General features: G+C 40.6%; 1 protein-coding gene across 1 annotated transcript in view; it reads left to right on the forward strand.

Moving 5' to 3' along the window:
- The first annotated feature begins 231 nt into the window (after nt 1-231).
- Nucleotides 232-25,087, forward strand: part of WDR19 (WD repeat domain 19) — an 89,474-nt gene continuing 64,618 nt past the window's right edge. Inside the window, exons 1-12 of the mRNA XM_047799311.1 lie at nt 232-391; nt 2,651-2,742; nt 3,272-3,337; nt 5,366-5,491; nt 10,071-10,186; nt 13,509-13,624; nt 17,357-17,437; nt 18,807-18,919; nt 19,203-19,376; nt 23,995-24,065; nt 24,524-24,696; nt 24,784-24,898. Of these exons, the coding sequence (XP_047655267.1) occupies nt 386-391; nt 2,651-2,742; nt 3,272-3,337; nt 5,366-5,491; nt 10,071-10,186; nt 13,509-13,624; nt 17,357-17,437; nt 18,807-18,919; nt 19,203-19,376; nt 23,995-24,065; nt 24,524-24,696; nt 24,784-24,898 (1,249 nt within the window). The 5' untranslated portion in view covers nt 232-385. The remainder of the gene's footprint in view (nt 392-2,650; nt 2,743-3,271; nt 3,338-5,365; nt 5,492-10,070; nt 10,187-13,508; nt 13,625-17,356; nt 17,438-18,806; nt 18,920-19,202; nt 19,377-23,994; nt 24,066-24,523; nt 24,697-24,783; nt 24,899-25,087) is intronic.

Raw genomic sequence — 25,087 nt, forward strand, 5'->3', positions numbered from 1 at the left:
TTTCTCCGCACCTCCCCTGGCCACCATTGCCTTTTCAGCAGCGGCGGCCGAAATTTACGCAGGCGCCTTCCAGGTCTCCCATAACCCCGCCTCCTCCTGGAGGGTTCCATCCCATTGGCCCAGGCAGGAAGCCGAGGCGCAACAGAGCCTTGCGACGCCTAATTTCTGGGGGCCTTGCTACGCTGGCATTCTGTGATTGCAGTCCCCGCCTTCCGCCCCCCGCCCCCACCTCCCGGACCTCGCGAGGCACCGCCCTTCAGCTGGCGTTCCCTGATTGGCTACTGCTCGCGCGGTCTCCTGGGTGACGGGAACGCGGTGGCCTTCTTGGAGGAGACTGGGTGCGCCTGCGCACTCGCAAGCCTCGCGCGGCAGCTCAAGCCTTGAGATGAAGGTAAATAACTTACAAACCCCGCGGGGGGTTGGGGGTGTAGGAAAACGCGACCCCTGGCTCTTTCCTTTTCCCGCTGCGAATCATTTTAAGGGTAAGGGATTGTACCCACCTTTCCTCTTTCCGAGTGCGTGAGAAGTGGGAAATGGAGGAGCGGGATGACCACGGAGAGGGAGAGCAGGCGCGAAGTTGAAGGAAGGAAGGGAAAGGATAATTGAAGAGAAGGGGGTGGGGGGAGGCCTCTCATTTCGGAGACCGTAGGCGCAGTTGATGCAGTGCAGAAAGAGGGAACCCTGCCACAGCTGGAAATGAGTAGACTGGATCTGGGCACCCCGAACTTCTCACGGTGGAAGGAACGGTTTGTGTGAATGCGTTTGGAGGGTCGCGGCGAAGTTCACTCGTTCGAGTGTCAAGCTGTCTCATCTTGCTGCGAAACCCCTGCAAGCCGCGCATTTGCTCAGTGCCTTAAAAAGAGTGAAAAGCCTCCGAAAGAATAATCTCAAATTGTATTGCCTGGGACCGCTGCAATTTTCGGATCACCTGGTAGTACATTATTCACTGGGAAGTCTGCACACGCTGGTCTGTCTCTAGAGAGTCATCCTCTGCACGCACCGTTTCTAGGCTTGGGCTTCTTGTGAACCCCATTCCTCTGTCATTGGCTACAGCTCTTTCACCCTTCTCTTTACCAAGCAATACCCCTCACCCCCATCCCTACCCCCCGCCCTGATCTGGCAAAGAAGTGGCTTAATTTTAAAGTTATTTTGTACGTTCTCGGAGCTTTTGGTGGGGATTTGGGAGTTTGGAGTTAACAGACCGGTAATCTTAACTCACAATTCTGAAGCTCTTCGCAATTTATTAAGTACCAGAAGTAAGGTACTCAACTTTTACAGTTGAGAATTCTGTGCTTGAGGCAATTTAATCAATTTAAGCCCTACAGCTGATAAATAAAAAGCAAAATCTAAACGTTGGTTTTGTGGTTGTGAAGCTAGCACCTTTTCTAGGGTATTGTATGTGTATGGAGCGTCTATATAGTTTCTTTGAAGAAAAGTAATATGTAAGATCACAGCCGGGAGGAGTGAAGTTCAGGTTTAGGGATCCTTCACGTGCATGCAGGGGTTCCAGGACAGTGTGGTCATCAAATTGCAGAAGAATGCTTTTATACCCCCTTTTTTTTTTCTATTAAGGTTTTCTTAATGCTCCACAAAACTTGGATGCACCTGTGTTATAGCCCGCCTCTGTTTTCCATAGAGGTGGATTTAACATAGAAAGTGCCTGTGACTGGTCTTTAATTTTGACTTTTGAAAGAGTTTTGTGTTGCCATTCAGACTGTGAAGCCACCTAAACTTCACACGCCTAAACATGGGCATCATTGTTTAATCTGTAATTTAACCTGATACTAAAAACTAAATTTATTTGTTCAAGCTCTTCTGTTCCTAGATGTTCTAGATCAGTATTGTTTGATGTGAATATAATGTGAGTCAATTTAAGTTAAAAATTTTAGTAAAATTCTTTAAAATGCTTTTTAAAGAAACAGGGCAGATTAATAACTTGCTTTACCCGCATATCCAAAGTATTATCATTTCCACATGTCATTAATATGAACACTTATCAGTGAGATCGTTTTTGAAATCCGATGTGAATTTTATATTTACAGCACATCTAAATTTAGACTACCCACATTTCAGACCTCAATAAAATTTCAAGTCCCCCTGTGGTTTGTGGTTTTCATATTGGATAGACAGTTTGTTAGTGTCTAAATGCAAAGAATGATTTTTCAGTTAAGAAAGTGTCCACCCAATAGCCAAATTAAACACTTAATGATGAAGTAAATATAAATAATGGGCAAAGGAAAAAATTATTTTGAAGGCAGTATAGACATTTTGTATTTATATCACAGTAAAGATTTTTTAATGGCAGTCTTGTTCAATTGAATCCCCCAAATCCATGCCAGTGATAATTAATCACGTTGAAATTATTTATATCTTTAATAGCTATAAAACACTAAATTATAAATCTTTATGAAATTAATATTCAAAAGCAAAAAAGTTTTATAATAAACACTGCTGTAAAATTGAGGTCCATACTTTACCAGCCAGATTTTTGATTGATTGATTAGTCATTTTGTTCTCTTGTTGACTTCTTAGTCAACATAGGCTTCACCCTCCTAAATCCTGTTTTCATTATCATGTTTTGACGTCATTTCTAACCAACGCATAATTGTATGTTCTGAAAGTATAAAAATTGTATTTTTGTGTATTTTAGCGTGTTTTCACACTGCTCGAAAAGACTTGGCTTGGCACACCAATATGGTTTACCTGGCAAAAAACATCAGGAAACTACCTTGCAGTAACAGGGTAAGAAACTTGTGAGTGTTAGTTAATCATCTTGACTCCAGGTGGTTGTGTGCGCACCCAACCACACTATTTAGTGGGGATTCTTGGGTGATGATTGAATTGTATGAAAAGGTATATATTTATTTCCACTAATGTCACAGTTCATAGATCCTTTTCTCTGCTTAATAACTTTTTCCATATAAATTATAAAATGATCATGAGAGAATACTGAAGTTACTTGTTCAAAAAAACTCCCTTTTTATGGCTTTTTAGGGCCACACCTGTGGCATGTGGAAGTTCCCAGGCTAGTGGTCGAATTGTAGCTACAGCTGCCAGCCACAGCCACTCGAGATCTAAGCCTTATCTGCGACCTACCCCACAGCTCACAGCAATGCCAGATCCTCAACCCACGGGGTTCAAACCTGCATCCTCATGGGTACTAGTCGGATTCGTTTCTGCTGCACCAACAACGGGAACTCCCAAAAAACTACTTTTTATATAAATAAGAAGAAACATTTAAATCACATCTTTGTGTTCTGATTGCTTTTAGAGCTGATCACATTGTGAAAATCTTTGATCGCCATGGTCAACAAAGAAGTGAAATTAACTTATCTGGGTAAGTACGGAGGCAGATCAAAAACTTTTTCAAGCTTTGTTGCCTAAAAGATAAGAAAACAATGTCTTAAAACTATAATCAAGTAGAATTTTATGACTTATATCTAACCTGTATTTGTTCTTCTGCTTTTTCCATTTGAAAGAGATTTGGTTTTTTATACCACAAGTAGTCAATGGACTATGTAGGTATATAGCATATGAGTTAGAGTTTATATTTATGTACACGCATACATTCACAGATAAGCTTTAAGGCAGAATTATAAATGAATTCATATAAAAGAGTTTTTATTTAATTACAAACAAGCCTTAGTATGTGTGTGTATGCAGATAAGATAAGCCTGGGTGACTGTGGTATATCCTCCCTAATAATCATTGGAAAATAGTTACTTTATACATACTACTTAAGGGACAAAGGCTTTATCCATTTTAAGGAAATCATTTTCGATGATGGTAAGTATTACAGGCATTTTTAATGATTCAGTGTGATCATTAGGTATGTTTATTATTTCACTGACAGGTTCAGTGGTTATTACAATGTGTAGAGTCCCTCACCTAAATGGTCTTAGACTGCTAGGGTTTTTATTTTTATTTTTTATTTTGGGGCCTCCCTGTGGCGTGTGGCGTTCCCGGGCCAGGGATCAGTTTCAAGCCTCAGCTGTGACATACTCCTCAGCTGCTGCAACACTGGATCCTTAACCCACGATGCTGGGCCAGGAATTGAAACTACCTCCCAGCACTCCAGAGCTGCTGATTCTGTTGCACTGCAGCAGGAACTCCTGCCAGGCTTTTTAAATGCATGTGTCCTCTCTGTAGTTTATCTCCACCATCTTTGCAAATCAGGTTGCTTTACTTCTCTCCCACCCACCTGATAGCACCATTTTGGCATTTCCCACCACTCTCTTAATTGTTACTTCTGGTTTCTGTATTCCAGGAAACAGAGGGCAAGCTAGATAAAGAAGGCACTTAATAAAAACTTCTTTGGGAGTTCCCATCATGGCTCAGTGGTAACAAATCCGACTAGGATCTATTAGGATGTGGTTTCGATGCCTGACCTCACTCAGTGGTTTAAGGATCTGGTGCTGCCGTGAGCTGTGGTGTAGGTAGCAGACAAGGCTTGGATCCTGCGTTGCTGTGGCTGTGGTGTAGGCCGGCAGCTGTAGCTCTGATTCAGCCCCTAGCCTGGGAACTTCCACATGCCACAGATGTGGCTCAAAAAAGCAAAAAGAAAACCTTACCAAACCAAAAAAAAACCCTAAAACTTCTTTGAGGAGTTATGTTATATAGAGCATTTCCTATTTATAACTTTATTGTCTTAATCCAACCCCTTTTCTTATTAAGATAGTAAGAAATGTTATTTCCATTTCATATTTCCGAATTCAGTTACTATTTGCAATCCTGCATCTACCCAGCCTTGATCTGTTTATAATATACAGTTTATCTATATAAAGCTTCGTTTCTTATCAGTACCTTTTCTCTTTGTAAATCTGAAATAACTTTCCAAATTTGATCATACAAATAACCTCTTAATTCCAGATGTGATCATTTGTAGAGGTGCTTGGTGAGTTTGTTTTACCAAAGGCCAGGTTCTTTATAGGTTTCAAGAAAATCTGCTGGAGTTTCCTTGTGGCACAGCAGGTTAAGGATCCAGCATCGGCACTGTTGTGGCCCGGGTCACTGCTGAGGTGCAGATTCGATCCCTGGTCCAGGAACTTGCACATGCCATGCGTGCAGCCAAAAAAAAAATAATAAAAAAATCTGCTAGCTTATTTGGTATAATTATATTTAATATAGTATATGGAAATATTTAGAATTCATATTTTTTCAACTTCTCAACAACAAAATTGGTGCTAGTATTATTGAAGAAGTGGATGCTGCGCTATATTTTTCACTTTAGAAAGTTTATGACCAATTCAAAAATAGATTGAACGATCTTGTTATAGACAAAAATCATGAATAGCTGCATGTTTAAATTTTTTTCCCCTACATAAAAAAAAAAGTATAGTGGATGTTTTGCTCTCTTTTTTAAAAGTAACTGTGTCGCTATGGATTGGGATAAAGATGGAGATATCCTAGCAGTGATTGCTGAGAAATCCAGTTACATTTATCTATGGGATGCCAACACAAATAAGACCAGCCAGTTAGACAGTGGCATGAGGTAAGGATAACTTTTTTTATTTTTTTTAATCTTCACGTAGAAGCATGATTATTTGCAGATTTGATGCCAGCAGTATTTACCACTTTCATTATAAATGAGATGTATTCATGAGTTTTGTAAAGAAAAGTTCATCTTTTTGTTATCCTATTAATTTGCCCAATTAATTAGAATAAAATTGTTATAATTATAAAATATAGTAGCTTCTTCAAAAGTTGCTTCCAGTGGAATATACTAAAAAGTCCAAAGAACAGAGAAAATGTATATAGGGAAATCTGGAGATGGTGTTGACTGCAGGCATGGCTGGATCCAGGGGTTCTAATGATGCAGTCAAGATTGTCTCCATCTCTCGGCTCTTCCTTTCTCTGTATTAACTTCTAAGTCAGACATCTTATGTATAATCATAAGAAATCTTATGTATAATCACACATATACATATACACATATATATAATGCGTATAGTAATAATCGGTGCCTCTTGGCGTCACAGGGCCTGCCGATGGGTAGGAAGAGATTGCACACATACCGTAAGATTAGACTCGGCTTTTCCAGCTTACTTAGCAACGAATAACTGAACCCAGACAAGCAGGGTGGCCCCACGCAGAGCAGGACCAAACGTCACCTTAGTGCACTTTCCCTTGACCCTCCAAAGTGACGCTCGAGTCTCACATCCACAGGTGATAGTGTCTGATCGACATTAAATCCTGCTGGGTCCGAGAACCTTCAGTCCTTGCTCTGCCCTTCTACACTTCAGTACCTCACTGTTCAAAAGATTTCGCACATCCTGTGTGCTTCCATTCAAGAGAATGTTTTTACTATCAAGTACTGGTTCTTGCACCAAACTCGGCATCAGTGAAGCCAGCTTCTCAGCCAGAGGAAAATGCATAAATAACCCCAGGTGTTTTGAACTGGCGACTCTGCCTCCCACTCCCTCCCACCCTCTGCCTCCCCCTACTTCCTCACATCATCTCAGGATTGTTGTGAGAGTTAATTGTATGCCATAGCCAGGCACCAAAATAAGAACAATGTGAATGGTAGATGTTATTGTCATTATCATTAAGGCAAAATAAAGGGTGTTGTACTGTTGATGTTGATACCTAATGTCTAAAGGCCTTTGGCTGTGGAAAGGTATCCCTACTCATTTTTTTTTTTTTTGTTAATGATCAATCCATTACATTATGATAGTTAATAAACAAAATTTCAAATATCAATTTTTAACTATTTTGCACACTTGAATTTCCTTTAAACAATTTAAATTTAATTTACGGATGTAATCTGATTTCTTTTGAGCACTTCAGACACAAATTATTCAGAAAACATTCTAATATAATCATTGCAAAGCTTACTGCAGTGCCCCTTAACTATCTTAAATTATTATCTGAACACAATGGGTTGAATTTATGTTATTTTCGCTAAATGTATTTTTTTATACTTTTCTATGATTATAGTGGTACTTAACCCTGATCCTGCCTAGGCCTACAGCAGTAATCATTGAGTTATGCGCCTGGGATCCAGAAGTATTTTCAGAGAAACTCTGAATACAACATCTGATTCATCAACCAACAGTTCATTCTTGGTGGGGTCACGGGAAGCGGTTGCTTCTCCCAGGGCCATTCAGACCTGAGCACCTGTTCAGCCGCTTTTCTGATTGCCCGTTATCATATCAGGAAGATTTTTTAAAGACAGTGCCTTTCAGCCTTTCACATAGCCACATAGTTTGCCCTTTTCTTTTTCTTTCTTTCTTCTTCTTTTTTTTTTTTTTGTGGCCAGGTGCATTTTCCTAAATTAATATATTCTTTACATTTTGCTTGGCCAGAAATATTTGTTATTATTATACCCTGGCCTGATCTGTTAGCATTTTTGGAAACTTATGTATGTCTTAGTATCTTACTGTTACTTTGTAGGGCCTTCTGGAATGTTTATGTCCAAAGAGAGATGGTGCCCATTTAGTTAGCTCTTCTTTTGAAGATAAGTGATTCTGTGGTCTTCTTGGAGTAGCCTGCTTAACCCTCTCTCTAGCCGGTTGTTGTGTGACTGGCAGTACTGACCAACTATTGGATGGACTCTAGTCTTACTACATGTGACCACTGTTGCTGATGAGGCTTTGTTCTTGACATATAGTTTCTCTTTTCTCCTGTACTATTTTATTTATGTCTTCTGAGAAGCAGACTCCCAAAACAGGATTAAATGTGTACGGTATTTATCACAGGAAATACCGGGGAAGAAGAGGGTAGAAGAGCCATCAGACCATAATGCCCATCTGACCCTTTAAAGGAGAGAAGGAAGGAAGAAAGGGAGGGAGAGGAATTTCCATCATGTTCCATCGGTAGCAAACCCCACTGGTATTCATTAGGATGCAGGTTTGATCCCTGGCCTTGCTCAGTGGGTTAAGGATCCAGCGTTGCCGTGGGCTGTGGTATAGGTCACAGTCGTAACTCGAATCCCATGTGGCTGTGGCCGGCAGCTACAGCTCCAATTCAACCCCTAGCCTGGGAACTTCCATGTGCTGAGGGTGTGGTCCTAAAAAGATGAAAACAAAAGAAAGAGAGGTAGAAACATCTTAGACTGCAGCTCCGTTCTGCCGAGTTCACCTCGGCCCAGTCTGAGCCAAGGTTACCACCGAAGGAGTCCTGTGTCTCCGAGGAATGGCCTCAGCAGTATCCCGGCCACACTCCGTCATTGCCTGGAGCAGCCGGTGGAAACACGCGGCCCCAGCACACCGAGGTGATGGACTCCAGTGCGTAGCAGCTGGAGCCCTTGGGCTTTCTTCTCTTTTTTTTTTTTTTTTTTTGACATCACCTGTGGTGTGCAGAAGTTCCTGGGCCAGGGATTGAACCTGAGCCACAGCAATGGCAATGCAGAGTCCCTAACCTCTAGGCCACCTGGGAGATCTAATTTTTTTTTTTTTTTTTTTCAGTTACCTATTCTGTAGTTGGAGATCTGAGAGGCGTATCTCATGAGTGCCATACTTAATTAAATAAGAGACAACTGCATATTTATCTTTTATAAAATATGTACTTAATATCTTTTATAAAATATACTGTATACTTAATATAATTACAAACATACACTCAACTGAAGAAACCTAGCAGCCTGGTATTTTAATATTTCTCATTAAAATTAAATTTTAAATATTTTAATCACCTATTATTACAGCTAACTTGTCCTATGTTTTAAGTGAATTTTTGTCTTCCAAGTGTCATGACGTTTTATGGCCTTTCATTGAACTCAACTTGTTTCAATCACATATGGAGTTTTTAATGCTCAAATTCCCCTAATTTAGCCAGAAGAAACCCCTTTAAGCTTACTCTTTTGTTCCTTTTGTTTTGTTCTTTTTTGGCCACCTGCAGCATATGGAAGTTCCCAGGACTGAATCCAAGCCAAAACTGCAGTGTACACCATAGCTGCTGTAGCAACACCATATCCTTAACCACTGCGCCAGACCTGGGTTCAAACCTGCGCCCCTGGAGAGACAATACTTGATCCTTAACCTGCTGTACCACAGAGGAAACTCTTCTTTTGTCCTTTTATTAACTGCATTCAACATTCTTGAAAGCCGCGTTGCTTTCTGAAAACACTAGCATGTTCTATCTTTGCCTCTTAAAGTTTGGCTGCAGCTCACCTGGAGAGCTTCTGAAAACACCTGACAGCTGGGCGCCACCCCCTGGAGTTTCTCATGCTGAAAGACTGGGGGTGGGACCTGGGAACTAGCTTTTCTGAAGTTCCCAGATGCTGCTACTGGTCCTGCAATTGCATTTTCTTTTCTTTTTTTGCTTCTTAAGGACCCACCTGTGGCATATGAAAGTTTTCAGGCTAGGGGTCTAATCAGAGCTGTAGCCGCCAGCCTATACCACAGCCACAGCAACACGAGATCCAATCTGCGTCTGCAGCCTACACACAGCTCAGGGCAACGCTGGATCCTTAAACCACTGAGCAAGGCCAGGGATCGAACCTGCGTCCTCATGGATACTAGTCAGGTTCGTTAACCCCTGAGCCACGACGGGAACTCCTAGGATTGCATTTTCATAAGCACTTTTTCTAGACCCATTGTGATTTCTTTCCTCAATATATGGAATGAGCTGCTCTCCAGGGAGTCCTAATTCCCTCTAGTAGAGAATCATGTAAAAGTGCAACCTGTGAGTCCTACAATGAACCCTAAAAACTGGTGGTGAGTAAATGTGCTTTCTACCTCTTTCTGAGCTACTCTTAACAGTGACAGCTGGAAAATATATGTCCTTTTTCAGGTCATGGATTCCCAGTGATTGTTCCAATTTAATATATCATGTTATCGGATTTAAAAAAAAAAATTATCTCATCATGAGTTCATCTCATGAAATTTAAGATTCCGTCATGACTGAATTGAAGCCTAGATTCATCATACATTTGTCTCACTAAACCTAAGATCATTTTACAATGTCTCAAAATGGCTTTAGCACTTACTCTTTGTCCCAGAGCATTATGTTGTAATTTTGTACTCCAGCTTCTAAGTAGATGTTAAAATGATTCATGAAGTACTTTTCAAAAGGACTCTTTGGGGGTTATGATTGTGCACTGTTTAGTAATTTATATCTTAATGTTACAGGGATCAAATGTCTTTCCTTCTTTGGTCAAAATTTGGAAGTTTCCTGGCTGTTGGAACCGTTAAAGGGAATTTGCTTATTTATAATCGTCAGACGTCGCGAAAGATTCCTGTCCTTGGTAGGTTATAGCTGGCAACACTGCGAAATATTGGAGATGCTCTACATAAATGTAAATTTTTACCACCTCAGATTTCGCTGATACTGCAAGGGAAATTTTGTAGTTTCAAATTAAGACTCCCCTGGTCAAGCCATTCATTTAGCTAAGCTAGACCATCCCTCTTCAGCTCCTACTAAGAATTTCCCAGGCTACGCTAAGCTGAGCCTGTGCCATTGGACACCTTCCATCTGTCTCATCCAGATTGTACCTTTGGCACGGAGTAGCTAATATGCATGTCAACGCCTTAGTAGTCAGACCAAAACATCTGATGACTTCTTGGGCAGAGTCTATCTAAGCCTCCTAATTCTGACCCCTCACACACTCCAAACACTAATCTAGGTGTAGACTAGGAGTTGCAGTTGCCTCAGGGTGTTTATGTGTGTTTATTCCTTCTCTGACCCTCTAGGTTCAGTCTCTTTGGTTGCCCCCAACCTCTGGTCACTTAGGATCTGCTTTCTGAATACCCGGGAGGACACAGTATCCATTCTTTTCAGTTACCGTAATGTCATGCTGGTGACTGGTGAACCAAGTGGCTTAATTACATACAGGTGGCCAGTGTAATGCACTGCTAACGAAGGGATTAAATGCTGGAGATAATAGTGTGCACAGATTTCCTGAGAAAGTGCCTCTCGATTAAAGACACTGGCTCCTTGCAAATTATTTTCACATGTATGCATATCTTGCCTACGAATATTTTTAGTGCTCTAGCTAAACTAATGTCATTGATCCATATAAAAAAATTTTAAAATTTTGAGTTACAAAAATCAGCTTTTACCGTATAATTTGTCTCTTTGACTTCAGTAGTAGGCGTGTTCTCTATCCCACCTCGTTTGCAGGTATACCTGTCAGTTAACTCAGAAGCCCCAGAAATTTTGACACTTGAGGCATAAGAAAATAATTTGTCAGTGCATCATTATTTTGTGTCAGTACCTGTCATGTATACATGATTTTATATGTGATCTTTGTATTTAATATGAATGTTGATTCTAATCTCAGTCTAATTTATTGATGTAAAATGGACCTGAAAAGAGTCAGGTTAATTATATATCTTAGGTTCTTTAGCTGCCTCTTTCAGAGTTGGTTATGATTTGTGGCTCTGCTTTTTTTCCATTTCAATAATTTGCTTTCCTAAAACCAAGCCAATCCACTTCTGATAGCAGGTGCATGACAGCGTGATCTGCCAGTCAGCTTGTTTCATCTTGCTCTGGTTTATTTCCTTGAACTGGGCTAGATACAGGCAGTTCTCACTTTGCATGGTTCTAATAGGCATGGATTTCGTTGACCACAGTTTACTTAATATTGCCAGTCCCCCAGTAACATGATTCACATTTCATTACTGTAGTATATCAGCTATACATTATTATTAAGTGAATCAGCACGTGTCAAGTGCCCAGAACACCATTAAGTAAACTCACCGAACGTGTTAACTGTCTTTACTGATGTTAAGGCAGTTGAAACCTGAGTTCTGAGCCCTAGAAGGAAAGGAAAGATTTCTTCTCCCTTTCTTGAGTGGAGAAAGAAGTTTGTCTTTGGCATCTTTGCATCTCTCTTCCCTCCTTTTTCCCTTTGAATGCCTGTTACTTGGGATACCCACTTCCAATGTACCACCCAAGTGCCTTAATCTGTGGTCGGCACAGTCTCCTTTGTCCTAGCCTCTTGCTGAATGTTCCCTGGACCTTTGTGCTCTGGTCTCCTGATTTCCAGTGCTTCCTCTCTAGTTCTGTATTTATCTCTTTCACACTCGACACTCATACATCCAACTACTTACTCAACATCTCCAGTGAGATTTCTAGCCAACACTTCCAATTTAACATTGCCCAAATCCAGAGCTCTCCCTCTCATCATTGATGACGTTGCACCCTCTTGAGGATTTGGGCAGACCTTATCATTATCCTGGACTCTTCTCTTTCTCATACCCTCTACCTCATTTGTCACAAAATCTTGTAGAATCTACCTCCAAATATCTCTATAGAGTCAAGACTCTTCTCCCCTCTACTCCTTCCAGCATAGGGTGGGGCTCAGATACCTTCCACCTGAATTTCTGCAATCTCGTAACAGGTCTGCCTGCTTCAGCTCTTGCCCTGCTATTGCATATTCTCAACCCAGAAGCCAGAGTGAGCCTTCTGCTCAAACTCTGCAGAGGCTCTCCATGTCACCCCGGGGTCAAAGTCCTCACAATGGCCAGCCACGCCTTCCATGCCTTGGCCCTTGCCGACTCCCTGACTTCATCTCTTCCTCATCTTTCTTCATAGCCTGGCCTCCTAGCTAAGCCTCTGACACAGTTGGCACTCTTTTGCCTCAGAGTCTGCTCGCTTAATGACTGTATATTTGGAGCTTGCTTTCTGCACAGGTGCTGTATTAGGGTCTATAAGGGACATGATCTCTGTCTCAGTATCAGCTGAAGTAGCAAACACTGCTACAGCACTTCCTCTGTGCCTGGAGCCCTTCTAAATGCTTTAAGTCCTTTGATCCTCAACCCTCTGAGAGAGCTCCTACCATTATCCCCAGTTTTTGGACAATGGGACTAAGGAATAGAAGGGTTAAGTACCATACCCAAGGTTTTGCAATGTGTTGAAACCACTGAATCCAAATGCAGGCAGTCTGCCTCAGCAATCCGTAGACTTAATTACCCTTGAGACCCTTGAGTATTTACATATCCCAGGACCTTCAACAAATGTCCACAGTCAGGCATGTGATGTCCACCCCAAAGTAGGGTTTTTGCGCTGGCTAGACGGCTCAATAAAAAGGTGTCCTAATATTTAGTGGCTCTCTCATATCCCTCCCTAGCTAAATGGCTCAATCGTAACACAAGCCCCACTAAGGTGCATTCATACTGGCACCTCAGTATTATCGCACATCTCTGTGTATCCTTTAGTTTTCCATGAATAGTCAAAACTGTGATATTGAATCTGTTTATGCCAAAGGTCCACCACACCATGACGCTGAATATAGTCAAGGTAACTTCAGCGCTTTGAGACTGACTCCTCGTGTTAGGTTTGGTTATTTGGGAAGCAAACTCGTCAAGGGGTGGACTCTCTTTTTATAGTTAGGGTCTATGCTCATTCCCACATAAAAAGTTGGAAGACAGGATTGCCTTTATACTTAGTAGTAAACTGTTTTAAATAAGGTTGCTTAGACACTAACTGCTTTGATGAGCGTTTAAATTTCCTCATCTATTCAGTGTCCATGGTATATTACCTAAATTTTCAGATGAACCTCACAGATTTTTAAAAATATCTTTTGGAGAAATCAATATGTCTGTACAAAAACATCTCTTTTTCAGGAAAACATACTAAGAGAATCACATGTGGATGTTGGAATGCAGAAAATATGCTTGCTTTAGGTGGTGAAGATAAAATGATTACAGTTAGTAATCAGGAAGGTGACACGATAAGACAGGTAATCCAGCCATGTCTCTTTGGTCTGCTATATTCAGATTTTCCTCCAAAATAAAGTTTGTCTCTCAAACCGATCTATGAAAGTTAAAAATCTCTGTGAGAAATGTATACAATAACTGCATACTCTAAACATCACAATTTTTTCTTTTTATGTCTTAGGGCATTTTTCTTCAGTATGAATACTTTATGCAAATATTGTCCTTTGTACCTTTCCCATTATCTAGTATAAGCATGGATTATCAACTCTGTGGTAATAGTCAGACAGTGTAATTGTTAAATAACTATTTCATGTATGTGTATTTACAATGTAAATGTTAACAACTGGACTCAGTATCAGGTCTGCCTGATTTTTTTTTTTTTGGGGGGGGGGCTGTGCTCACAGCATGTGACAGTTCCTGAGCCAGGGATGGAACCCACATCGCAGTTGCAGCCCCTGCCAGAGCTGCAACAATACCTGATCCTTAACCCCCTCTGCCACAAGGGAATTTCCAGGTATGCCTGGTTCTAAAGCCCATACTTTTAACTGATATGTTAAATTGCTTCCAAACTAATCCTAATTAAATTTAATTTTAGGGTTAAATTTTACGCTATTTAAATTTCCCTAAATTGAGTAGATCTTCAGAGACCTTTCTTCTAAGGGAATTTATATCACCAATAGGTATATAATCTCTCCAATGTCAAAATTTCACTTTGGATGATTTGGCTTACAATTTAGTATTTGTAGAGCAGTATTGACGAGCACATTCTTTGAATACCTGCAAGTTACATGGCATTGTGCTAGGTACTGTGGAAGAAATAGGAAATATGGTCTTATATTAGTTATCTCTTGCTGCATAACAGCTTTCTCCCAAAACTTCACAGTTTAAAACAACAAACATTAGGAGTCCCCTTGTGGTGCAGCTGGTCAATATTCTGGCATGGTCACTGTAGCAGCTTGGGGTCGCTGCTGAGGCACAGGTTCAGTCCCTGGCCTGGGAATTTCCACATGCCATAGGTGTGGCCAAATTGAGTATAAATATAAAACAACAAACATTGTCCCACAGTTCTTATAGATGAGGAATCCAGGTTCAGCTAAGCTGGGTGCTTCTGCCTCAAGGTCTCTCAGGAGGCTGCAGTTAGGCTGGGCTGCAGTCTCGTCTGAAGGCTTGACTGGGGAAAATCTCTTTCCAAGCTCATTTGGTTGTTGACAGGCTCAGGGTCTCAGTTCTTCTCTGGCTGTTGACCGGAAGCCTGCCTCATTTCTTTGCCACACAGATCGCTCCATAGAGAACCTCATAACAAAGCAGCTTGGCAAGAGGGTGAGAGTAGTCATGCAAGACTTAGGCCACACTCTCTTAATGAATAACCGGATCTCAAAATTATTTTTGCCATATTCTGAGTCTCTAGGTCCAGCCCACTCTCCGGGCTGGGATGGGGAATACACAAAGGCACAAAACCCAGGAGGGTGAGGATCATTGTGGACCATCCTAGAGGCTGCCCACCACAGGCCTCTTGTCTCAAAAGAAAAGTAGTCCCAAGAAAACACATATGGCCCTATATGACAGTCAAGTTGTGTGGTAGAGCTAACTCCTTTAGCATTTGTGAAATAAAAGTCATGAAGTTGGGTTGTGAATCTGTAAGGGGAAAATGATCTAACTCAGTCAGGGTAAAGGCTAAACTATTGTAACAGACCCCAAATTACAAAGACGCTAGGATTATGGTTGTTGAGGTGGGTTTTTCCCCCCCTCTCTTTTTCTCACGTGACGAAGAGGTAGGTGGGTCATCCCTGTATCTCTGCTTCACCAGGTGGTATAGAGTTCCAGGTGCCTTCTCTCTTATTGGTCCGCTCTTTTTCTAATGTGTTTTGCCCTCATTTGCATGGTTAAAGCTAGCGTGCCAGCACCACATCTGCATTTCAGCCCCCAGGGAAGGGAACCAGAGAAACTAGGAGTGAAAGAAATTTGTGCACAGCCTGATCTGGAAGATGCAGTCATCATTTCCATTCACGTCCTTTGGTCACACCTCACTCCTGCCGGGGAAGCTGCAAATGTGGTCTTCCTGGGTGACCATGTGCCCTGCTAAAACTCGTTTTAGTGGACATCATAAGACATTTAGCAGTTGCTGTCATTCACTCCAAGCAGAACAGAACAAAGATAAGAGGAAAAACCTTGTTCATGGCTTGTTCGTAACTGAACTGACTGAAAATGTGGGCTGTGAGAATTTATAGAATATAAGGCTGAAGAAAAAAGTTGGTTCTTGTTATTTAGAATGCTTTGAAAGTATTGAGCAGATTACAAGTGGGTCTTGAGGAATATTAATGTGGCATTGCTATAAAAAGTAGTTTTTGGAAACCTTGTGATTTTGAATATTCTATAAATTCTGTTTTGAATTTATTATATATTCTTTAGAATTAGCATGCTCAGGTCCCCATATCAGATGCCGTCAGTGGATGCTGGCAGTTTTTTTCTTTACTGAATCAAGACATGACCTTAGAGACTTGTCCATATAATATCCCAGGAAGCCACTGTCATTGAGCCATTATTTAATACAAGACAACTATTTCCTTTTTTTTATTTCCTATTTTTACTTTGGAAGAAGTATGCTTCCAAAATTTGACATACTACTTTGATGTGGCAAACAAAGCATGTCTTATAGTATAGCTGTTCTGCAGGGCCCTCCAGTGGAACGCGTGTGGATTTATTTTTATTTATCCTGCTGAGGACTTATCTTGCTTCCTGAATCTGAAGATTGCTGTCTTTCATCAGTTCTGGAAAATCCCTAGTCATTATGATTTTGAAATTCACCTCTTGCTCTTTCTAGTCTATCTTTTTGGAGTAACTGTTAGACATATGTTGAATCTTCTTATCTCTCTCATGCTCTCTTTCGTAGTTTGGTCATTCTGTGCAACCTTCAGGATAATTTCCTCAAATCAATTCACTTATTCTTTCTTTGAATTTGTCTAATCTTCTCTGTATCCCATTGAGTCTTTTAATTTTAATGACTCCAGTTTTTATTTGTAGAAAGTACTTCGTAAAATCTGCCTGGACTTTTAAAGAAAGAGTTGTCTTTTTTAGTATTAATGAGTCCTTTTATGTTTTTAGTCATTTTAAAAGTGTTTATTTTGGAGCTCCCTAGTGGTCTAGCAGTTAAGGATCCAGCATGGTCACTGCTGTGGCTTGGGTCACTGCTGTGGCACAGGTTTGATCCCTGGCCTGGGAACTTTTCTTATTTCGAATTATGAGCTCATCTTCAACAGAGCTTATCTATGGAAGTTTTTTTGCAGTGTGGGAAGAAGCTTTAGATTTCATTTTTGCAAAATACTTTAGGGAGTTTCTAGACCACTCATAATGCAAATTTGGACCTTAGCCATAGTGAGCATAGGAGGTAAGGTCTTGAAAATAGTTTTTCTGACCCAAAGCCCAGAATAAATCAAATGGGCTTCTTTATTTTCTCCTTTTGCCAGCCTCTACTCTGCGCATCTGTAGCATCGGTTTCTGCGCACACTTTGGTTTTAAGTTTGATCTTTGCTTATGGCCCCTGGATGTTTTCCTTACCTTCTTTCAAGCCTGTCTTAGCCATTTAATAAGATGGATGTTCCGTTTCATCCAGAATTTCTAGATGTTTGTAGCGGTGGGATTTTCAGGTTGTCAGTGCAACCTGTAATGGAAATGAAAGTGGCTTACCTGGGGTATTATTGATATAGTGAATTGGAGTGTGGGCTTTATTCATAGTGGTAGTACTTTCACCCCGGCAGACACCGGTGAGATCAGAGCCCAGCGACATGCAGTTTTCCATGATGAAGACTGATGACCGGACCTCTGCCGCTGAAAGCACGGTAAGAATCTTAAATCAAATCCAGGCCCAGATGATTTTGGTAATTTTGTAGAATATACTGTCTCTTTTTCTAGGATGGTTCAGAATCTATAGTGGTAAAATAAATTATCATCTTTCACTTATTAAACCAATTTGGGCCCAAATGAGGACAGCTTCCTGTTAGGTTTGTTGCTGTTTTTCTCATTCTTATGGGAGCGAAAACAGTGCCGGCACGTTTATAACGAGGGTGTTGATTTCTACGTGGTGTTTTACTCTCACTCTGTCAGATGTGGTGACCAGAGCTCTGGAACCTACAGGTGTATTTTTTTAATACCTTAGATTCGTTTCCCCTGCCACACAGTAACATTCTGAAACCCAGATGATTTTCATAATCAACAAGATCATATTTAATGAAGTAATGTTTCTTTGTTTCTTAAAAAGCTCTTATTAAATTGATGACATAATTGATAGCATCTTAGAATCAAAGAAATATATCAAAGTGTGCCTCTTTTTATGTGTATCTTTTACACTTACTGAGCCCAAGTAAGTAAGGCACCCTTTTCTCTCCCCAACAGTTACACCCTCAACTGAGAATTGCAGTTAAGCCTTGACTTATGAGTAGCAAAAGGATACTAGTCTAGCCACATTGACCAGTGCCCTGCAGGTGATAGAGTGATGATATAAAAAGCCAAGCTAGATTATCTGTACTGTGTGAACATGTAATCCCAGATGGCTCAAAAATCCAAATCAGATAGCCTTAGAATAGAAGACTCTGTACTCTGAACATGAATTCAGTTTCAATGGAACTATGTCAGACTTACATTCCTGCACAGTGCTCTTTCTAGAGGTATAGAGAATTTTAAAGTTATCCCATCAAGCTGTTTTTTTTTGGGGGGGGGGAGGGGGGGAGGGGTGCTTTTTAGTGCCGCACCCAAAGCATATGGAGGTTCTCAAGCTAGGGTTCAATTGGAGCTGCAGCCACAGACCCATGCCATAGCCACAGCAACGCCAGATCCGAGCTGTGTTTGCAACCTACACCACAGCTCACCGCAGCGCTGGATCCCTAACCCACTGAGCAAGGCCAGGGATCGAACTTCTAGTCAGATTCACTTCCTGCTGAGCCAAGATGGAAACTCCCCATAAAGCTATTCTAGTGTACTTGGAAGGGTATATTAGATGTGTGTAAAGCCAAGGAGCCTTCCCAGACTATGTATTAGTAAAATGTCACAAATGTTTTGAGTTAGTCACATTGTTGGCTTACTAATTATAGCATTTAACACTCTAAATTTGGTTCATTTATAAATTAGGTTTCTGCTGTTTAGAAATGCTTGTTAGTCTTTTCATGAAGTGCTAAATAATTCATTTCATAATCTCTTAATCTCTCCTGGCAGATAAGTGTAGTTGTTGGCAAGAAAACTTTGTTTCTTTTTAATCTGAGTGAACCAGACAACCCAATTGATCTGGAGTTTCAGCAGCAGTATGGCAACATTGTCTGCTATAGTTGGTATGTACAAAAGCTCATTACAGAAAGATATTCCATGTTTCTCCTTACTCATTATAGTATATTTAATTTTTGTCTACAGCATTTTCACTTCCATATATAACATTTGCAGGATACAGTCTCCGATTGAGAGTGTGAAACTACCTAGCCTATTAGCTATTAATTTATCCTAGCCTTGATAAATTACGTTCTCTGATCCCTTAGTTTTAAGGTACTTGCTTATGTACCGTATCGCCAATGGTAGTTAATCTCCATTTTTACTGTATTATTGCCTTTGCTGCTGTAGGTATGGTGATGGCTATATCATGATTGGTTTTTCACGTGGCATTTTTGTGGTCATTTCCACTCATGTTCGAGAGATCGGTCAAGAGATATTTCAGGCTCGTGATCATAAGGATAGTCTCACCAGTATTGCCGTATCACAGACCCTTAACAAAGCTGCTACATGTGGCGATAACTGGTAAGTTATATTCGCATACTCCCAGGAACGCTTGTATAAGGAATATTCAGGAGAGTCAACAAGACATTGTTAGCTCATATTTATCCACCCTACTGACACTGTTAGGACATGTCTGCAATGGCAAACGTCTAAGATGCCTTTACCTCTGCCTTTAACACTCAGGGCAAAGCCTAAAATACTAAATGTGTACTAAATACAAACCCTAAAATGGAGTGTGCTCGAAGACTGACTTTAAAAACAGGCACTTCAGTGGTGTTCCTGCCCTGGCACAGTGGGTTAAGAATCCGACTGCAGCGGCTTGATTCCTGGCCTGGCACAAGGGGGTTAAAGAATCCAGCGTGGCCATACCTGCAACCTACCATTGGATTTAGTCCATGGCATAAGCACGCTCCACCCCGTCTCTCTCACTGAATACAGCTGTCAAACCTGAACAGAATCAGTGGACAGCTATTTAAGGAAAAATAAGAAGACGAATGGAAGTTGAAATACCCCTGAGCTAGCAGTGAGTCTCCCATTTGTCTCCTGGTCTCTCTCAGGCAGGACGTAAGGCAGCCTGAAACCTGGAAGGAAGCACTGGAGCAGAGGCAGAGCTCTGAGAGAAGCTCTCTAGTTCAGCCTCAGGTTGCAGGAAAGAGAACTCCAATACTCAGAGAGTTGGGGAAATCTCCCCGTTTTCTTTTTCTTTTTTTAGAGCTGCACCTGAGGCATATGGCATTTCCCAAGCTAGGGGCCGAATCTGAGCCGCTGGCCTATGCCACAGCACTTTTTTCTTTCTTTCTTTGTTCTTTCCCGCCCCAGCCACCGAGCAGTTTGATCATGGCAGTGGCAGCAAGAACCCACAGACACTGAAAACTTTGATGGAGGGTAACCCTCCTCTTCAATCGGAGGAGCTGTGGTCTTAGGAAGATGGCACACACCTCTGTTGTTTATTTTTCTCTCTATCCTCCCACTGCTTGGCCACAGGTAGAGGTGCAGTCGTAGGAAGTACAAGGAAAAACAGGGCAGTGAGAGCCCCAGATTTCCTATTGAAAGGCTAGACTGGAAGAGGGAGCCTCAGAGAACCAGAATATACCAGGGAGGTCCTGGAGAAGAAGGAACTCTGGAAAGCAACCCTATAAATCCCTGAGCTGTGTGTATGTGTTTCACATCCTAAAACATACCAAAGACTTTGAAAACAGAAGTCTAGGTGCTATACTGGCCACTGAGTGGGCCATACAGGGACATATTAGAATACCACTGCAAAGGCTTCGAAAATGGAACTGACACTGAAACCACAAACCACAGAAGCCTAGTTTAATTATGTGGCCTGAACCCAACTGGGCTCATTGCCTGCTTAAAAGGGGAAAAAAATTAACCTTCTCCATGGGATTTAAACAAGACAGAGTTTCATAATATTCAAAATGTCCAGAATATAACCCAAATTACTTGACATATGAAGAATCAGGAAAATTTCAACTCACTTGGGGAAAGGCAATCAAAAGACACCAATGCCAAGATAATACAAATAGCACCATTTTAAAAATGCTCCAAGAGGTAAGGACTAGTGTTCTCAAACAGAAACGTAATCTCGGGAAAGAAATAGAGCCTATAATGAACCAAATGAAAATTCTGGGACTGAAAAAATATAATTAATTCAGTGTATGTAATACTACAATGAAGGTCATGGAGTAAAAAGTTGGTGAACTTGGAGGTAGAGCAATAGAAATATCCATTCTGAATACAGAGGAAAAAATGATTGGAACAAAATGAGCACAGCCTCAAGGACCTGTGAAACTACCAAAAGATCTAACATTTGTGTCAGAGAAGTCTCAGAAATAATGGCTGGAAACGTCTCATGGTTGACAAAAGACATAAACCTATATATCATAGAAGCTCAGCAAATCCCCAAAGGATACATGCAAATATATAGTCATATCATATATTATCATATATAATCACCATATATCATATATAATCATATATCATATATAATCATCATAATCAAATGGCTAGAAACTAAAGGCAAAGGAGAAATTTCAAAAGCAGCCAGAGAACATTTGAACGACAGCAGATTTCTCACCATAAACCATAGAGATCAAAGGAGACATCACAGCATTGTTAGAGGGCTGGAGGAAAAGAACTGTCCATTGAAATTTTATATCCAGTGAAAATAGCCATCAGCAATGAAGGTAAAATGAAAGGTTCTCAGATGCAAGAAACTGAAGGGCGTTTATTGCCGGTAGATCTGCTCTAAACGTATCACTGAAAGAAGTACTTCAAATAGGAGATAACAGATGACGGAAGGAAATTTGGAACATAAATAATAAAATCGACAGAAAGGGTTAATAGCTGGGTAAGTAGAATAGACTTCTTTTTTCTTTGGAGATCTTTAGCATATGTGGCTATTGAAAGCAAAAATTATAATATTGTCTGATAGTGTGTGTAGTGCATGAAGATGCAATATACACAACTACAGCATCAAGGGGAGAGGCTAAAGATCTTGTAGGTGAAGAATTCTACATTCTGCTTAAAGTGGTAAAATATTCTAAATAGACTGAGAAATTTAACGTGTATGTTGTGATCTAGAGCAACCATAAGAAACGTGTACAAAGAGATAGATACAAAAGCCAGTAAATAAATGAAAATGAAATGCTACAAAATGTTCGAGTCTGAAAGAAGCCAAGAAAAGAGAAAGGAGCAAAAAAGAGAAGGAACAAATAGCAAACAAAAAAACCGTAGACCTAAACTCTAACGTCAACAACTGCATTAACTATATAATGGCAAAGTTATTAGACATAGACTGTTAGAGTGGAATTTTTGAAGGGTGCTATCATAATGCTCTTTATGATATGCTCTATCATATGCTGTTTACTCACTTCAAATATAACGATATAATGATGTAACTAAGTAAAAGTAAAAAGATGGAAATAGAGGATGTAAAAGTAATCCAAAGGAAGCTGGGATCGCTATATTGATATCAGACAAAGAGCAAAGAAAATTACCAGGAATAAAGGCAGATAGTGCACATTGATCAGATAGGATAGCGCTAAATGAGTCTGTATCTAACAACAGAGCCCCAAAATACGTGAAATGAAAACTGATAGAATTGAAGGGAGAATGAGACAATTTAATATTAATAGTTGGAGACTTCAGTATCCCATTTTCACTAATGTACAGAATAACTAGACAGAAGATCAGCAAGGAAATAAAAGACTTTGTTATGATTTTTTGGTTTCTTTAGTTTTGTATCTATCTGGGATGATGAGTGTTCCTGAAACTTACTGTGATAATTTCATGATGTATGCAAGTCAAATAATTATGCTGTACACTTTAAATTACACAGTGCTGCATGTTAATTATATCTCAAACTATAAGTTAATTATATCTCAGACTATAAGTTTACGAGTTTGTCAGATGGACATTTGTGAGTTAGAACATGGGGTGCTGGATGATGAGCTATGGTTCAACAACGCACAACAAGAGGAATTGAAAAATAGATAAAAATAGATTAGAACAGAGATAAAATTGCATAGAATTAAACACACACACTCACCATGAATACATGTAAAACTGGCGACATCTCAATAAGATTCATGGATTGTATCAATGTCAAAATCCTGGTTATTCTACTATAGTTGTTCATGTTACTACCTTTGGGAAAAGGTAAAAGGTACACAGAATCTCTGCTATTTCTTACAACTGTGTGTGAACCCATAATTACATCAAAATTCAAAGTTTAAATGAAAACAATAAGGGAAAATATGCAAGGGAGAAGCACGGGAAGGAAGGAGAGAGGAAGATGAGAAGAAAGAAATATTGCGAGGTCCCAACATTGTGCTACACAGCTTTTGTGTGCATTATTAGCCTGCTCATTCTTCCCAATAACCCTATGAAGTAACATTATGAACCCCCCTGCCCTGTTTTTTGGTTTTTTTTTTTTTTTTTTTTTTTTGCTTTTGCTTTTTAAGGCTGTATCTGCAGCATATGGAAGTTCCCAGGCTAGGGGTCGAATCAGAGCTACAGCTGCTAGCCACACACCACAGCAACTCAGGATCTGAGCCGTTATCTGCGACCTACACCACAGCTCATGGCAAGGCCGGATCCTCAACCCACTGAGCGAGGCCAGGGATCGAACCCACAGCCTCATGGATACTAGTTGGATTTGTTTCTGCTGCTCCACGACGGGAACTCTCCACATCCCCATTTTGTAGAGCTTTCAACCTAGGCCTTGTGATCCCAAATCGAACGCTCTTTCTATGCACTTCACTTCTTATAGGAAAGAACTCCTGGAGCAAGGTTGGGGAGGAGGGCACATTGCAAAGAGAAACCTCTTTGGTCTCACAGTGATTAGGACTGCTTAGGGGAATGTGCTTCAGCATAACTCCCACCTTGTTCCCGAAGGTATAGATCAGAAAACTCAGCTGGGCACCACCTTCTCCCCTATCTCAAAAAAACAAAAATTTTAAAGATAAAACATCATCACATATAGAAATTTTAATATTTTCTGACCTTAACCCAGTCGATCCTCCTACACATGCCTTTGGGGGAGAACATTCCCCTTGTTCTATAGCTTAAAATTGCGAACAAAAACAATTTTATTTAGCGCTCATATTCAAGGTATGTCTTTTTTATTTTTCAGCATTAAAATCCATGACTTGGCAGACTTAAAAGACATGTATGCTATCATCAACCTGGATGATGAAAATAAAGGTATCGATTTTCCTGAAGCAGACTGACATTTTAGCATTTCAGTTACAGGGAGTAAGGTGTCTGCTGTTGTATGGTGTGCATAAACTGTAGGAAGAATAAAACGAACGCCTTTCACCTGAGTTCCCCAAAATAGCCTCCTTATTTTAGTCATTATGTTGCATCCTACTCCTTGACTAGAAAAATATCAAGTCTACTTTGATTCAAAGATTTTTGGTGCATTTTATCCCAATTCTAGTTGTAAAATCTAAATTCTTAGAGACGTTCCCTCTGAATGAATTAGGGCCCATGTTTATAAGCCAGTGCAAGGCGTACATCCTCGTCTCAATAAAGACATTTAAAGCTATTTTTAAAATTTGAAGATTTTTATACCTCTGGTAGCTGAAGTGAGAACATTCGCTTATTTGCCTGCAACAGTGTATCTGTTTTTGAATAATCCTTTATTTTGTCAATTGTTTCAGGGTTGGGCACCTTGTCCTGGACAGACGATGGCCAGTTGCTGGCACTTTCTACCCAGAGGGGCTCGCTCCACGTTTTCCTGACCAAGCTCCCCATCCTGGGCGATGCCTGCAACACCAGGATTGCGTATCTCACCTCCCTCCTCGAAGTCACTGTGGCCAACCCCGTTGAAGGAGTATGAAAATGGCATTATTTTTATTTATGAACAAAATCAAAACTGTTGCAACAGTTGATTTACTACTGTTAGGTTTGTCTATTACAGGAGCTACCGGTCACAGTTTCTGTCCACGTGGAACCCAACTTTGTAGCAGTGGGGCTTTATCACCTGGCTGTGGGAATGAATAATCGAGCTTGGTTTTATGTCCTTGAAGAGAACGGCAAGTCCCAATCCAATTGTTTTCTTACCTATCTTATAATTTCTGGGGTTTTGTTTTTGTTTTTTGCCTCACTCACAGAATGGGGAAGTTCATGGGCCAGAGATCAAACCTGCGCCAGAGCAGCAACCCGAACCACAGCAGCAACAGTGCTGGATCCTTAACCTGCTGAGCCACCAGGGAGCTCCACTT

The sequence above is a fragment of the Phacochoerus africanus genome, chromosome 10 (genome assembly GCF_016906955.1).
Source record: "Phacochoerus africanus isolate WHEZ1 chromosome 10, ROS_Pafr_v1, whole genome shotgun sequence".
In the NCBI taxonomy this organism is placed as follows: Eukaryota; Metazoa; Chordata; class Mammalia; order Artiodactyla; family Suidae; genus Phacochoerus; species Phacochoerus africanus.